Raw genomic sequence first — 17,833 nt, 5'->3', positions numbered from 1 at the left:
GCAGCTGCCGGCCCAGAGTTCGGGGGGTCCCCAGTGGCGAGACCCCTGCAATCTAACATCTTATCCCCTATATTTTGGATAGGGGATAAGATGTTTACAGCTAAGTACCCCTTTAATTTTTTTTCACATATCAGAGTGCTGCTGGATTTCTTTGTTGTAGATAGATAGATAATAGATTATAGATAGATATTAGATAAATATGTTTAGATGATAGATTAAGACCATATAGATTATAGATATTAGATCAATGATAGAAATAGAAGCAAGATATAGATGACAGACAGACGTGAGACGTGAGACAGACAGACGTGAGACGTGAGACAGACAGACGTGAGACGTGAGACAGACAGACGTGAGACGTGAGACAGACAGACGTGAGACGTGAGACAGACGTGAGACGTGAGACAGACGTGAGACGTGAGACGTGAGACGTGAGACAGACGTGAGACGTGAGACGTGAGACAGACGTGAGACGTGAGACGTGAGACAGACGTGAGACAGACGTGAGACGTGAGACAGACGTGAGACGTGAGACGTGAGACGTGAGACAGACGTGAGACGTGAGATGTGAGACAGACGTGAGACGTGAGACGTGAGACAGACGTGAGACGTGAGACGTGAGACAGACGTGAGACGTGAGACAGACGTGAGACGTGAGACAGACGTGAGACGTGAGACAGACGTGAGACGTGAGACAGACGTGAGACGTGAGACAGACGTGAGACGTGAGACAGACGTGAGACGTGAGACGTGAGACAGACGTGAGACGTGAGACAGACGTGAGACAGACGTGAGACGTGAGACGTGAGACAGACGTGAGACGTGAGACAGACGTGAGACGTGAGACGTGAGACAGACGTGAGACGTGAGACAGACGTGAGACGTGAGACAGACGTGAGACGTGAGACGTGAGACAGACGTGAGACGTGAGACGTGAGACAGACGTGAGACGTGAGACGTGAGACAGACGTGAGACGTGAGACGTGAGACAGACGTGAGACGTGAGACGTGAGACAGACGTGAGACGTGAGACGTGAGACAGACGTGAGACGTGAGACAGACAGACGTGAGACGTGAGACAGACAGACGTGAGACGTGAGACAGACAGACGTGAGACGTGAGACAGACAGACGTGAGACGTGAGACAGACAGACGTGAGACGTGAGACAGACAGACGTGAGACGTGAGACAGACAGACGTGAGACGTGAGACAGACAGACGTGAGACGTGAGACAGACAGACGTGAGACGTGAGACAGACAGACGTGAGACGTGAGACAGACAGACGTGAGACGTGAGACAGACAGACGTGAGACGTGAGACAGACAGACGTGAGACGTGAGACAGACAGACGTGAGACGTGAGACAGACAGACGTGAGACAGACAGACGTGAGACAGACAGACGTGAGACAGACAGACGTGAGACAGACAGACGTGAGACAGACAGACGTGAGACAGACAGACGTGAGACGTGAGACAGACAGACGTGAGACGTGAGACAGACAGACGTGAGACGTGAGACAGACAGACGTGAGACGTGAGACAGACAGACGTGAGACGTGAGACAGACAGACAGACGTGAGACGTGAGACAGACAGACAGACGTGAGACAGACAGACAGACGTGAGACAGACAGACAGACGTGAGACAGACAGACAGACGTGAGACAGACAGACAGACGTGAGACAGACAGACAGACGTGAGACAGACAGACAGACGTGAGACAGACAGACAGACGTGAGACAGACAGACAGACGTGAGACAGACAGACAGACGTGAGACAGACAGACAGACGTGAGACAGACAGACAGACGTGAGACAGACAGACAGACGTGAGACAGACAGACAGACGTGAGACAGACAGACAGACGTGAGACAGACAGACAGACGTGAGACAGACAGACAGACGTGAGACAGACAGACAGACGTGAGACAGACAGACAGACATGAGACAGACAGACAGACATGAGACAGACAGACAGACATGAGACAGACAGACAGACATGAGACAGACAGACAGACATGAGACAAGACAGACAGACATGAGACAAGACAGACAGACATGAGACAAGACAGACATGAGACAAGACAGGAGAGATAGATAGAGATATGAGATAGATAGAGATATGAGATAGATAGATAGAGATATGAGATAGATAGAGATATGAGATAGATAGAGATATGAGATAGATAGATAGAGATATGAGATAGATAGAGATATGAGAGATTCACAATCGATAGATAGATTTGATAGATAATTTATAGCCTATAGGTGGCGCTGTTGCTCATTCATTCTATGAACAGGTACAGTAATTAACGAATAATAACATGTAAATTTGGTAGCATAATTAGTGAGGTACATATCCGCATACAGTGATCAGCCCTGCGCTCTGTATACAGACATGCAGCCCCCCCCCCAATTGCAGAGCAGTCACCCCCTGTAGCCCCGCACACAGTCGCGCCTGCAGAGCCCTACCCCAGCCGGCATCACATCCCCCAGTGTACTAGAGAACGCTCCAGCCTGCTTCTTCCCTACACACAGCAGCCCTTACCCCTCACAGCTGCCTCCAATCTCTGCGGCCATCATCAACTTTTCCCGAGTCTAGGCAACCAAGTCGCACAATGCATCCTGGGAGGTGTAGTTTAACAAGGCCACTTTCTCGCACTAAAGATTCAGACGTGGACCACAACTCCCAGAAGCCTTCGCTCCTCAGCGCTGCAACCGCAACCGTTAGATTTTTCTATTCCTGTCTCCACTCTCAGCCGCTAAGAGATCCTGCGGCGGCCATTTTGCCGGAGACTACTTCCCATTGCGTATAATCAGAGGTCTGCTGTAACGTGTCTCCTGAGTGGAAGACATTGATGTAAACTAAGACCTATACCCACTGATTGTAAGCAGTGATCAGGATGTGGGCAGTGATAGCTGCAGGTTTATATTGCATAGTCTAATAGTCTGTCCTAAGGCTTCTAATAGTCTGCGAGGGTCTCACTGTGTTTTATGTGCAGGACCTCCAGCTGATGCAAAACTACAACTCCCAGCAGGCCCGGACAGCCTTTGGCTGTCCGGGCATGCTGGGAGTTGTAGTTTTGCAACAGCTGTAGACACCCTGGTTGGCAAACACTGGCTATTATCAGAGAATAATGTAGAGGTTCTTGTGTATGCCTTGTGCTTACCTGTTTTAAATGTGGCAGGCATGGAGTTCCAGCCATACTAATAGCATTTCATCACTAAAATGATTTCCTAATGCTGCCTACATTCACCTAATGAGACCGACCTAATCACCTGGCTAGACTCTGGGAGCCAGAAGCCTTAAACAGCATAGACTCTGAGATGGGATAGGCTTTTGGATGTAAATTCGCCACTGAGGTGGTTCTGTAATGCTGCCTACATTTCCCATGAACCCTCTAGCTGTGCAGAGACAGTGTGGTATTTGATCACTGCACCTGGTCACATAATCGGGCTGCTGGTGTTGGAGCTCACCCAGGCAAATTAATTAGCCTTATAAGTAGGTTGGTGTCAGTTCACACTATATACCAGTTTTGCCACGATGTTGAGAAAATCGCAGCAAAAGCTGAAAAGAAAAAAAGAAACTAAAATATGCAATGTGTGAACACAGCCTCTGGAGAGGTGTATAGCTACTATATATCCTGAGCACATAGGGGGAGATTTATCAAAACCTGTGCAGAGGAAGAGTGGTGCAGTTGCCCATAGCAACCAATCAGATTGCTTCTTTCATTTTCCACAGGCCTCTAAAGAGGCCTGTGGAAAATGAAAGAAGCAATCTGATTGGTTGCTATGGGCAACTGCACCACTCTTCCTCTGCACAGGTTTTGATAAATCTCCCCCATAGAGCTTAGGGGGAGATTTAGGGGGGAAATTCCAAAGTCCAAAAAAGCGTATTTTTGGTCACTTTTTATACCATTAAAAAATGAATAAAAAGTGATCAAAACAAAAATTGTACCGATAAACACTTCAGATCACGGCGCAAAAAATGAGTCCTCCTACCGCCCTGTACGTGGAAAAATAAAAAAGTTACAGGGGTCAGAAGATGACAATTTTAAACGTATAAATTTTCCTGCATGTAGTTATGATTTTTTCCAGAAGTCCGACAAAATCAAACCTATATAAGTAGGGTATCATTTTAATCGTATGAACCAACAGAATAAAGAGAAGGTGTCATTTTTACCGAAATATGCACTGCGTAGAAACGGAAGCCCCCAAAAGTTTCAAAATGGCGTTTTTTCTTCGATTTTGTCGCACAATGATTTTTTTTTCCGTTTCGCCGTGAAATTTTGGGTAAAATGACTAATGCCACTGCAAAGTAGAATTGGTGACGCAAAAAAAAAAGCCATAATATGGATTTTTAGGTGGAAAATTGAAAGGGTTATGATTCTTAAAAGGTAAGGAGGAAAAAACGAAAGTGCAAAAACTGAAAAACCCTGAGTCCTTAAGGGGTTAAAGGCTCATTAACATGAATACATTAAAGGAGATATCCAATGTTGAAAAACTTATCCCCTATCCCCTTCCCCGCGGGAAGGGGGCGTGTTGACCACCGCACAAAGCGACGGCTGACACGCCCCCTCAATACCACTCTATGACAGAGACAGAGCGCTGCCTTCGGCCATCTCTGGCTCTGCAATATCGATGTATTGAGGGGACGTGTCAGACGCAGCTTCGTGCAGTGGTCAACACCCGCTATCTGCCCAGCGAGCCGGGGTCCCGTAAAGGAGATCGCGGGTCGGACCCCCCGCGATCTGAAACCTATCCCTTATCCTTAGGATAGGTGACAAGTTTTTCAGCACTGGACTACCCCTTTAACTCTTTATATGACAGACTGGGTGATGAGGGTCATGAGGAGTGTGGAGGCCAAGGGGACTGGGTCCACCTTATAGGACCACTAGTGTACAGAAGGGCCACTTCTGTACTGGGCCACCACAGATGCAGTGCAGAACTAAAACAAAATGGTGCTGAATGACTAGTGGTGGTGGTGAGAATGCATGATATGGTTAAAAAAAAAATGGAGAGCTTCTTTAATATCAGTGGTATATAGTCAGAAACTAAAAATTAAAGCCAAACTGGAGTAGACCCCCAATCACAGGATCTGAACATCCTGAAACAACCCATCATTGAACCAATGGAATCCTTATGCACGGATATGCTAGACTACCACCTAGACATCTGCCGTGTCACCAATGGAAAGCATTGGGAACATTTGTAGTGTATTGATAAAACTTGGATAGATAGGGCACCTTTTTATGTTAAAGGGGTACTCCGGTGAAAACCTTTTTTCTTTTAAATCAACTGGTGGCAGAAAGTTAAACATATTTGTAAATTGCTTCTATTAAAAAATCTTAATCCTTCCAGTACTTATTAGCTGCTGAATGCTACAGAGGAAATTCCTTTCTTTTCGGAACACTAATGACATCACGAGCACAGTGCTCTCTGCTGACATCTCTGTCCATTTTAGTAACCATGCATAGCAAATGTATGCTAAGGGCAGAATGGTGGCTCAGTGGGGACTTGGGTTCAAATCCCACTATGGACCACAATAAATAAAGTGTTATTATTATTATAATAACGTCAGCAGAGAGAACTGTGCTCGTGATGTCATCAGAGAGCATTCCAATAAGAAAATAATTTCCTCTGTAGTATTCAGCAGCTAATAAGTACAGGAAGGATTAAGATTTTTTAATAGAAATAATTTACAAATATGTTTAACTTTCTGCCACCAGTTGATTTAAAAGAAAAAAGGTTTTCACCGGAGTACCCCTTTAATACATTTGTGTAATATTCTCTGTTATGAATATTGAGGCTGTAATTTTTCCCCATCCTTTCTGAATCACCCTGTATTTGAGCAATTCATAGACTGCAATACCAATAATTGTCACCTCATACTCCCAGTTGGACCGGTCTCTATGGTTACAGCACCCAGTGATGTGACAAACCCTCCCCACAGGCCTTTTCAGCTCGGGTACACAACATTTCACACCTTGTAACTTAAAGGCCTGGACTCTTTGCAAAATCGGAAGCAGGACCCTCACTGGACATGTGCCATTATAGCACTGGTGTCTTCTTGTGAGGCAGAAGGGCCTAGGGGCTTCAGTTGCAGTGACCTCCAACTTGTGGCATTTCAGCAGGTGCAAAACTACAACTCCCAGCATGCCCGACTGCCGGCTCGAGGGTCACCCTTTCCACAAGCTAAGGGAAAGGCAATCTGGCTCCTGGCTGCCACCTCTGTGTCCACCAAGGAGCCATAAGTCTAGGTTAGCCTCCCAAGATGGGGGTGCGGACCCTGTTGGCCAGACACCCCCCCTAGACCTCCAGGAAGTACTAACCATAAGGTCACTGCACCCTGGTAATATCCAAGTAACAAACAAACATACACAGTAGAAAGTTAAGAAATGTTATATATACAGGGCTCTGTACATCAGTCATGGAGGGTGAGCAAGGAGGTGTGTCAGATGTGGCACTTGAGCAGCTAGGCCCCGCCTCTTTGACACTTGGTTGTGAAATAAAAAGGTGATTTTATAAGTCTAGCAACCTCCATCAGCTCCTGGAAAGGTGCAGTTTACTTTATACTCTAACATCGATCCAATGGTGTCTGCAGCTCCTAGCAGCACATACAGCTGACAGATTTCCAAAGTTTGCCTCAAAGACAGTGATGTCCTCATAACTTCTGATTTCAACAGAAAGCAGCCCCAGTGAAACATGCGAGAAGATCAACCAAAATACAGTGAAATAAGGTCTGTGAGAAGGTCACGAAGATATGAGGGACCTAAAAATACGATAGACAGTGGTCCCTCAAGTTACAACACTAATAGGTCCAAGGACGACCATTATATGTTAAGACCATTGTATGTTGAGCCCATAACTATAAAAACCTGATAATTGGTTCTGAAGACCCAAAATGTCATCCAAAAATAGGAAAAAGTGAGGATTAAAAGAAAATAAGTAGAAAACTAATACAGATAAAGCAAATCCTTACATATAAAAGTAAGAAGAAGCTGCTGGGAGCTGTAAATCACTGTATGTGGAGGACAGGAGCTTCTTCATGGTTCTGTACAGTATACATGGGGGAAGATTTATCAAAACCTGTCTAGAGGAAGAGTGGTGCAGTTTCCCATAGCAACCAGATTGCTTCTTTCATTTTTCCCAGGCCTCTTTAAAAATGAAAGAAGCGATCTGATTGGTTTCTATGGGCACCTGCACCACTCTTACTCTACAGAGGTTTTGATAAATCTCCCCCAATGTCCCAAAAAAGTTACATGGAGCCGTCCTCACCTGGTGTCCAAAGGAGCAGCTATCCCTGGAACAGGTAAAGAGTACAGAACAGGTAATACCTCCCTGTACTGTAGGGGCCGCTACCAGACACCAGTCAGTGCACTTCAGTAATACAGGGGTTTTACCAGTGAATGTCCATTCTGATTGGTTAGACCTTCCAGCCATTGACACGTTTCACAGATCTGGACTGTCTGTACATTGTATGTTGAGTCTGGTTTCAAGTTACAATGGTCCAGAAAAGACCATTGTATGGCGAATCAGCGCCACAAATCCACCACATCACGACCTGGTACTCTAAGGGGGGAATTCCGGTTATAAGCAATTTCAACAGGATAGGGGATAAGTGTCTAATCGCAGTGGGCCCAACCACGGAGTCCTCTCACTGGGGAGGTCCAGGCGCTGGACAGGATATTGCGGTAGGTCCCAGCGGTTGGATCACTCACGACCAGACAAGTACCGGAGTTCCCCTATAACTCCGGCCTCTATAATGATAAGTAAAACACATTTGCTGCTTATGTTATCAAAGACTTTTATTTTATATTCTAAATGATTAAAAAACAAAAAAATAAAACAAAGTTTCAACATAATCATCAAGTGATTTCACAGAGCATGTAATTTACTCAATCCCTTACGTGACAATTCAGACAGGTTTCACAGATTCAAGATAATAAAAAATAAATCACAAGAGGACAAGAAAAGGGTATCCGGCCCTGTAGAGGGCATCCTCCATTACATCCCACATAACACCCTGCACCTTACCCACAGGCCCAGAGTAGAGTATACATATATATACCATGAACAAGGGAGGTGGGATCATGGCAGCCATTTCTTCTTACATTAAAGGGGTACTCCCGTGGAATTATTATTATTATTATTTTTTTTTTAAATCAACTGGTGCCAGAAAGTTAAACAGATTTGTAAATCACTTCTATTAAAAAAATCTTAATCCTTCCAGTACCTTTTAGGGGCAGTATACTAAAGAGAAATCCAAAAAAGAAATGCATTTCCTCTGATGTCATGACCACAGTGCTCTCTTCTGACCTCTGCTGTCCATTTTAGGAACTGTCCAGAGAAGGAGAAAAGCCCCAGAGCAAACATATGCTGCTCTGGACAGTTCCTAAAATGGACAGCAGAGGTCAGCAGAGAACACTGTGGTCATGACATGAGAGGAAATGCATTTCTTTTTTGGATTTCTCTGTAGTATACAGCCCCAAAAAAGTACTGGAAGGATTAAGATTTTTTAATACAAGTGATTTACAAATCTGTTTAACTTTCTGGCACCAGTTGATTAAAAAAAAAAAAGTTTTCCACGGGAGTACCCCTTTAAGACATTAAACCAGTGTTTCCCAACCAGGGTGCCTCCAGCTGTTGCAAAACTACAATTCCTAGCATGCCTGGACAGCCTTTGGCTGTCCGGGCATGCTGGGAGTTGTAGTTTTGCAACAGCTGGAGGCACCCTGGTTGGGAAACACAGCATTACACATTCAGCTTCATAATACTACCCTATGCAAGAAAAAAAAAAAACACCTATCAATTGCAATGATAAATCATGATTTTCACATATTGTATTGATCCTTATGTAAATCTCCTTAAAGGGAAACTCCACTTTTATGCAACTTAAAATATTTCACAGTTACTCTTGTACTGATTTTTAGTTACATGATGCCTTCTTCTCTATTCCAGGCTAAGGCTATGTTTACACGGCGGAATCAGCCTGAAAAATGTTGCTAGTATATTCTGTTGCAATGTTTTTAATGGGATTGTATTGCACCATGAATGTGGCGGAAACATCTGCCGCGGAAATTCCGATTTCGCCCTCCGCAGAAATAATGGACATGTCAATCCTTGCAAAAATCCGCTCGGGAATGCATTGCCGTTTATGGAGATGGCGCACTTTCGAGCGGTCCTAGTGCCGGCATGTTCTACCGGCGCTCGCTGTCTGCAGAATGTTCGCCCGGAAAATTCCGCCATGTGAACATACCCAAAAGCTACATGCAAAGCTCTGCTGGTTTCCCGTAACTAGAGAGTAGTGATGGCAGCTGCAAAGTGGCATCCGGTGACTATTCCGTCAGTTCTGGAAGGTGCATTAGTGAAATACAGAAGTGGAATTATGCTTTAAAAGCAGTGTTTCCCAACCAGCGTGCCTCCAGCGTTTGAAAAACTACAACACCCAACATGCCTGTACAGCCGCGTGCTGGGAGTTGTAGTTTTGCAACAGCTGGGGGCACACTGGTTGGGAAACACTGCTTTGAAGTGTTACTATCATTTAACATGTAAGTTTTGATCATCGGGGTCTGGGTGCTGAGACCCCCCCCCCCCCCACTGCTTGCTAGAATGAGTAGGGAGAGTGTTTTTTAGGGTGCGTTCTCACTTGGCGTATACGCAGCATATTTCACGCTGCGCAAAATTTACGGCAGCAGCGGGAAATACGCTGCGTATTCCTTGCTCACTATACAGACAGGGCTTTCCGGCAGCAGCCCTATGCGTATGAGTTTTGGAGGCGGAGCCATGTGCTGGCGTGACTGACGTGCGGCTCCGCCTCCAAAACTCACTGCACACATAGGGCTGCTGCCGGAAAGCCCCGTGTGTATAGTGAGCGAGGAATACGCAGCGTATTTCCCGCTGCAAATTTTGCGCAGCATGAAATACGCTGCGTATACGCCAGGTGGGAACGCACCCTAAACATCACCTTGCTGTAGGACAGTATTTCCCAACCAGGGTGCCTCCAGCTGTTGCAACACTACAACTCCCAGCATGCCCGGACAGTCTTCGACTGTCCGGGCATGCTGGGAGTTGTAGTGTTGCAACAGCTGGAGGCACCCTGTTTGGGAGGGAGATGGGCTCCATAGACTTTCTATAGAATCCATAAACTCTGCCCCCTACAGGTCACTGCAATGCAAAGACAGAAGGAAGTACCATAATAAACCTTGGTAGCAGAGTTACACTTTTTTGGGGTTTTTCAACCACCGTGCCTTCACCTCTTGCAAAACTACAACTCCCAGCATGTAGTTGTTAACGCGTTCTAGCAATCGGTGGGAGTGTGAACACAGAGACCCCGACCGATCAAAACTTTTGACATGTCTCTGACATGTGGAAAGATTTTGGGGGAGATCTATCAGAACCTGCCCATAGCAACCAATCAGATCGCTTCTTTCGTTTTTGAAAAGGCCTCTGAAAAATGAAAGAAGCGATCTGATTGGTTGCTATGGGCAACTGGGCAACTTTTCCTTCTAGACGGGTTTTGATAAATCTCCCCCTTAGTTTTTTTTAAATGACAGTAACACTATTTTGTAACCCGTAGTAACCAATCATTTTGCAGAATTTCTCTAGTATGGTACCAAAGTGGTTTAGTATGGTCGTATTAACACTTACTTGTGTAAAAGTACAAGTCACACACAGTACAAGGACCACCTACCCTTATAGTTTATAGTACTGGTGATGTCATCAGACTGGCGCATTAGGGTCTATTCACACGTACAGTATCCTGCGCATATCTGATGTGCAGAACTTTATGCTGCAGATTTCAATGTAAACTAAATGACTGCATAAAATCTGCAGCTTCAGATCCAGTGCTTCAAATATGTGCAGGGTACTGTAAGTGTGAATACACCCTTACAATTGAAAAACACTTACCTAACACGTCTGTCCAACTACTCTTTTAAGCTACTGCTTATTCAGTATTTTACTGTACAAATCAATGTAATGTATAGGACAAAAATAAGGCAAGTCAGGCTTAGTTAGTTAAAGGGGTACTCCCCTGGAAAACATTTTTCTCTAAATCAACTGGTGCCAGAAAGTTATACAGATTTGTAAATTACTTCTATTAAAAAAATCTTAACCCTTCCAGTATTTATCAGCTGCTGTATGCTCCAATGGACGTTGTGTAGTTTTTTCCCCCAGTCTGACCACAGTGCTCTCTGCTGCCACCTCTGTCCATATCAGGAACTGGCCAAAGCATGATAGGTTTGCTATGGGAATTTGCTCCTACTCTGGACAGTTCCTAAAATGGACAGAGGTGTCAGCAGAGGGCATTGTGGTTAGACAGAAAGGAAATTCAAAAAGAAAAGAACTTCCTCTGTAGTATACAGCAGCTGATAAGTACTGGAAGGATTAAGATTTTTAAATAGAAGTTATTTACAAATCTGTATAACTTTCTGGCACCAGTTGATTAAAAAAAAATAATAATAATGTTTTCCAACGGGGTAACCCTTTAAACATTTTCAGGGACAATATTCTATCAATCTCAGATCTTGCTATATATAGTTACCACATGTGGTTGACAAACCTATAGGCCAAATGTAAATAAGTGGTTTTACACTGGGTTTCTTATACTAAAATTCCATGATCTATTAGACACATGGAAAGAAGGCACTCTCTATCAGAGATCTGGGAAAAGACAGTTTAAGGGTACGTTCACACTGGCGGATTACCTGTGGAATTTCTGCAGCGGATTTTGCTACCATTGACTTCAATGGGTCATCAGAAAATCCACAATAGAGGCAGTTTTGCAGATTTTCCTTCGGACCCATTGAATTTAATGGTAGCAGATTATCTGCTGCAGATTTTGCGCAGCAAATACATTGCGGAAATTCTGCAGGTAATCTGCCCGTGTGAACGTACCCTAAGGGTAGGGTCACGCGTGTTGTATTTTGCTGCTGCGGATTTTCCTACCCATTGAAGTCAATGGGTAGCAAATTACACAGCAACAAATACGCATCAAAATACGGCACGTGTGACCCTACCCTTAGGCCGTATTATGATGGTTAAAAGTCCTGGTCTGACCACAGGCCTTATGACTTGATCATCAGACCGGCACGTCAGGCTCGGACTTGTCGCAGGGATATGGACGCGAAAATGCATCTGTAATATGCACGTGTGAAACCGTCCTAACGCTGTGCTCTGATAAAGGAAGATTACATCGGTTGCTTTTGTTTTCAGATTTTTTTCCCCGACAGCTTGAGAGGTGTCATCATATTCAAAAATTAGGACAGTGCTTTCCCAACCAGTGTGTCTACAGCTGTTGAAAAACTACAACTCGCAGCATGCCCGGACAGCCTTTGGCTGTCCGGGCATGCTGGGAGTTGTAGTTTTGCAACAGCTGGAGGCACCCTGGTAGGGAAACACTGAACTTTGAGCACTTCTTTATCCTCTTTAAAACAAAATTATTGGCATTTCTGGCTAGAAAAATTGATGGTGTGCAAACATCTTTAGTCATAAGGAATGAATAATGATGTGGAATGCGGGTGTGCAAAAAAAGTGCATACGTTTCGGCATAGAAGCAAGATGCTATGCAGTGCTGGCCAAATATAACAGAAAAGAGGTTCCGAGCTTGTCCTAAGTGAAACTTCTTTATTGTATCAGGACATTAAAATACAGTCACAGCCATCAAAAAAGCAACAGTAAGGCCACAGCCTTACTCAGACATGTCTATGAGTAAGGCTGCAACCGAAACCTGTCAGTCGCAATTTATATTGCCTTTTTTATTTATTTATTTATTTTTTTGGACAAGTTCTTTTCTGTTATAATTTGATATTCTGCTGAGCTCCTGCAGCTGAACCAAGCCTGTCCTTAAAAGGGGTACTCCAGTTAAAAACTATTTTTTTTTATATCAACTGGCTCCAGAAAGTTGAACAGATTTGTATATTACTTCTATTAAAAAAAATCTTAATTCTTCCAGTACTTATCAGCTGTTGAAGTTGAGTTGTTCTTTTCTGTCTGACAACAGTGCTCTCTGCTGACACCTCTGTCTGTCAGCAGGAGAGGTTTGCTATGGGGTTTTGCTCCTACTCTGGACTGTTCCTGAGACAGACAGTGTCAGCAGAGAGCACTGTGGTCAGACAGAAAAGAGCAACTCCACTTCAACAGCTCATAAGTACTGGACGGATTAAGATTTTATTTTTTAATAAAAGTAATTTACAAATCTGTTTAACTTGTTAAACTTGAAAACTGGAATACCACTTTAAAGGGGAACTCCAGTAAAGGGGAACTCCACAAAATCCCTGTCGGATCCCCCACAATCTCCTGCCCGCAACCCCGGCTCTCCATGAAAGGAGCGACTTCCACGGATTACTGTCAACCACGGCACAAAGTGGTGTCAGACACGCCCCTCCATATACACATATAACCCCTCGACCTACGATGGCCCCGACATACGATAATTTCAACATGCGATGGCCTCTCAGAGGCAGCATCAACATACGATGCTTTTGTATGTTTGGGCCATCGCATAAACGGCTATCTGGCAGCGCAGACTGCTTCAGCTGCCACCGGATAGCCGTTTACGGTGCCCCGTGAGCTCCGGTGAAGATCACTTACCTGTCCTCGGGGCTCCGGACCGTCCTCTTCGGGATCCCCTGCATCGTCGGTGCTCTCCATCGTCGTCATCACGTTGCTGCGCACACCGTCCAGTCATCCAATAGGAGCGGCGTGCGTAGCGATGTGATGGCGGCGACGGAGGGCGAGGATGCCGGGGAAGCAGAGGCCTTGCCGGATTGTCGTGGACACCCCGGGGACGCGGTGACAGCGATGGAAGGCGATATCCCGGGCAGCGGTGACGGTCCGGAGCGGCGGGGACACATGAGTACAACCTCCAATACCAGTGGTCTTCAACCTGCGGGCCTCCAGATGTTGCAAAACTACAACACCCAGCATGCCCGGACAGCAAATGGCCATGGTCAACAGCAATCTGTGCATGGAGAGAGCTGAGGTGCCAGGTAGGAGATCACGGGGGGGCGTGGGGGGGGGTGTGTCTGATGAATAGGGAAAAAGTACTTATGTAGCGAGTTCCCCTTTAATTTCAAAAGGAGGTAAGAGTGCCTACTTTGTGCATTCGTATGCAATGCTGTCGGTCCGACAAGGAAGAATACAATAGGTTGGATGTCATCCAACAGCTTATGGGCTCTTAGAAGCCCCCTATATCGCTCAATTAGAAGTCCTGCTGGGGAGGAAAGTTGGTGGTGTGCAGGAATGAATGAATAAATGAAAGAAGGAATGAATAAATGAATGAACGAACGAACAAATGAACGAACGGAACGTGGGATGGTACTTGTTGCTCTCAAAGCCTGGGAGATACATGATCTTTTGTCTTACATGTGACCAACCCACAGATAAAGGTGGAATGTAGAAATTAGATACGATACAATCACAAAGTAAAAAAAAAAAAATTACTGGGTAAGAGAACATTAAGGGGGTAGGGATGATATGAGGAAGAAGCTCCCAGCAGAACTGTGGCACAAGAAAAATAAAAAAAAAATAATAAAAAAAACACAGCAATAGGTCCCTGAACTCTGCCCCCTAGAGGTCACTGCAATGCAAAGACAGGAGAACGTACCATAATCAACCTTGGTAGATAACTTATGCTTTCGTCAAACTCCTTGGTTTATGCCAGTGTTCCCCAACCAGTACGCCACCGGCTGTTGCAAAACTACAACTCCCAGCATGCCCGGACAGACTTTGGCTGTCCGGGCATGCTGGGAGTTGTAGTTTTGCAACAGCCGGAGGCAGCCTGGTTGGGAAACACTGTACTATGCGAAGAAAAATAAGAAACACATGGCAGCTTGGTAGGAAGAAATATGTGTAAGAACTAGCTGTCTGCCCTGCAGCTGAACATTAAGCGTTACATTAAGTACATTAGGTGTTTCTTGTGTGGTTACAGCCCATGATAATATAACCGTTTCAGTGCAATAAGGGACACTCTTTCTTGTTTTAGGGTCCCTTCTTATTCTGTTTCATCATCTTATTCCAGCAGTTCCACATAGTTGGCAGGGAACATGCCGTAGTGCCCGTCGGGTCCATAGCCGCGCCACCAGCCTTCGTCTATCATCTCGATGTGTGTGATAATGTGGTCGGGATCAAATGAAATCTCTGTATCATCAGCTGAGTGAAAGGAGAAAAGAACATTATTATAATAGATTAGTTACATCATGCCAGAGCTAAGTAATAGGGACACAAATACAGAGAACGGAGTAAGCAGCTATACATATGTCTGGTTGGGAGACATTGTAGGCTACAGTAAGGCTCCTTTCACACTAAGTTCATCAAGATCCGTTATAATGATCTATTAAGAAAACCCATTATAAACGGATGTTACAAAATCCCATTATAGTCTATGGGATTTTTACATTATTCGTTTTAACCCGTCATATTTAATTTAATTTAAAAAATCTTAATCCTTCCAATAATTATAAGCTGCTGAAGTTGAGTTGTTCTTTTCTGTCTGGCAACAGTGCTCTCTGCCGACATCTCTGCTTGTCTCGGGAAACTGCACAATGTAGAAGAGGTTTGCTATGGGGATTTGCTGCTACTCTGGACAGCTCCCGAGACAGGTATCATCAGAGAGCACTTGGACAGAAAAGAACAACTCAACTTCAGCAGCTCATAAGTACTTTAAGGATTACATTTTTTAATAGAAGTAACTTACTAATCTGTTTAACTTTCTGGAGCCAGTTGATATAGAGAGATATATATTATATAATATTAATATATAAATAAAATTTCGTGGATAACCCCTTCAATAACGGACGTTATTTTGTGACGGGAGACGTAACGGAAGAAATAATGCATGCACTATTTCTTCCGTTCTTTCTCCCGTCACAAAATAACATCAGTTATTAATAACGGGCTATGAAAGGTTAAAACTGATAAAGTAAAAATCCCATAGACTATAATGGGATTTTGTAACGGCTGTTTAACGTTCGTTTTTAATGGTTTGGTTAACGGATCATTATAACAGATCTTTAAAACGGATAATTCTATAGTGTGAAAGCGGCCTTATACATTTGGTCTGTTATGGCAGTATATGTTTTATTTTCAGAACATGAAAGAATGATATATGTAAAAGCAGATGAATGGCACTCCCCAGATTCCGAATGTGAAGGTAAGATTTATTCAATGAAAGTGCACGGATAGATACATGGCACACGGAGAGCACGGACGCCATCCACGCCGGTGGTGAGAGACATTTCCTGCGATGGGTGCACTTCCTCGGGCCACTGAATGGTATACACATTTGGGTCCCACAAATAAAATGTATTTTGGCATAAAACAGACCAAATGTTGTCACTTGTAGGACTATTTAACCCTATAGCTATTCCGTGAGCACAGTATATTTAAGAATAGCTTTATGACAGTATCCCAAAGTATACTGGCGCCATTCTGCCAAATGTAATGTGTACAAGCTCCCAATCAAAAGAAGATTCTGCTTGTAGTTATGTCCGAAACAATAGTTTTTATTGTCTCCTTGCTTTTAAATTGAAATTTGTCTACAGCGCCTGTGCAGACCTATGCATCTCCATGGTAACAGACTACAGACAAACCCTGTGTCATCTGACCCTGCAGCTATGTCCACCCTGATCCTTCTTAGGCTAAGTTGCTGTCGAGCTTTGCTTTATGGGGCTCAGTCAACAATTCCGTCAAAACGACAGGAGTTTGGCAGAGAAAAAAAAAATAATCAAAAATTGTGCATGTAGGTAAACTATCAGATCCCGACGGACCCCATTCAAGTATATGGGATGTGGTGACCCGGGGGCGACAGTTGTGCTCCAACCTATTTTAGGGGACCCAGAACAGGACGGAGCACAACGACTTCCCAGAACAATACCCGTTTCCTTCCCATTGCTGGAGGAGATGCTAAACGTAAGAATAGAGTTAAACCTGCAGTGGTTTCTTAAAAAAAGGAGATGTCCGTGTTGGACAATCCCTTTTTAATGTTGCAGGGGGAACTTGTAGGAAGTGTTCATTTCTACTGCAGCACCACCACTGGTGAAATTAAGCCTTTCATGGTACCTAATAAAGAAGCACTCCAGTTTTGTCTTAGCCCATATCATGCACATTGACAATCACTAGTCCTACGGCACTGCTGCATCCATGTGTTTTATTACTATAACTGGGTCATGTGATCACCAGCTCCAAGATCTATTTACTGCCATCTCTATGGCATGATCAGAAAAAACACCCTAGGGCGTGAAAGGTTTGTCCCCTAGTCCCCCCTGCATCTCCCTTTCACTATTGCTGCTGTTGTACCACCCAATTTCTTCTTGAATTGAAAAGAAATAACAAATACAATTTTTTGTTTTTTGGTGAGTGCCTCATACTTTGCCACTACTTTCTATTTTTGTATGAGACTTTCTATTTATGCTGAACACCGCTTAAAGGGGTACTCCGGTGGAAAACATTTTTTTTTTTTTTTTTTAAATCAACTGGTACCAGAAAGTTAAAACAGATTTGTAAATGATTTCTATTAAAAAATCTTTATCTTTCCAGTACTTTTTAGTAGCTGTATGCTACAGAGATAATTCTTTTCTTTTTTGTCGTGTCCACAGTGCTCTCTGCTGACATCTGATGCCCGTATCAGGAACTGTCCAGAGCAGCAGAAAATCCTCATAGCAAACCTATGCTGCTCTGGACAGTTCCTGATACGGGCATCAGGTGTCAGCAGAGAGAACTGTGGACAAGACGAAAAAGGAAATTAAAAATAAATAAATAAATAAATTTCCTCTGTAGTATACTGCTGCTTAAAAGTACTGGAAGGGTAAAGATTTTTTTAATAGAAGT

The 17,833-nt window shown here is 44.1% G+C and overlaps 1 protein-coding gene and 1 long non-coding RNA gene across 4 annotated transcripts in view; both read right to left on the bottom strand.

Moving 5' to 3' along the window:
- Positions 1–11,455: 11,455 nt before the first annotated feature.
- LOC130368030 (uncharacterized) lies at positions 11,456–12,966 on the bottom strand. The gene is made up of 2 exons (XR_008892260.1): positions 12,729–12,966; positions 11,456–12,694 (listed from the first exon to the last, which is right to left on the bottom strand). It is a non-coding gene; the product is annotated as an uncharacterized LOC130368030 (long non-coding RNA).
- Positions 12,967–12,998: 32 nt separating this feature from the next.
- The window catches only part of DBNL (drebrin like), an 80,061-nt gene continuing 75,226 nt past the window's right edge, over positions 12,999–17,833 (bottom strand). For all 3 annotated transcript variants that reach the window (XM_056571208.1, XM_056571207.1, XM_056571209.1), the window contains one exon: positions 12,999–15,157. In XM_056571208.1, the coding sequence (XP_056427183.1) occupies positions 15,018–15,157 (140 nt within the window). In that variant the 3' untranslated portion in view covers positions 12,999–15,017. The remainder of the gene's footprint in view (positions 15,158–17,833) is intronic.

Source organism: Hyla sarda, chromosome 4, assembly GCF_029499605.1.
Source record: "Hyla sarda isolate aHylSar1 chromosome 4, aHylSar1.hap1, whole genome shotgun sequence".
Lineage (NCBI taxonomy): Eukaryota > Metazoa > Chordata > Amphibia > Anura > Hylidae > Hyla > Hyla sarda.
This window is presented reverse-complemented; position numbering and strand designations above follow the sequence as displayed.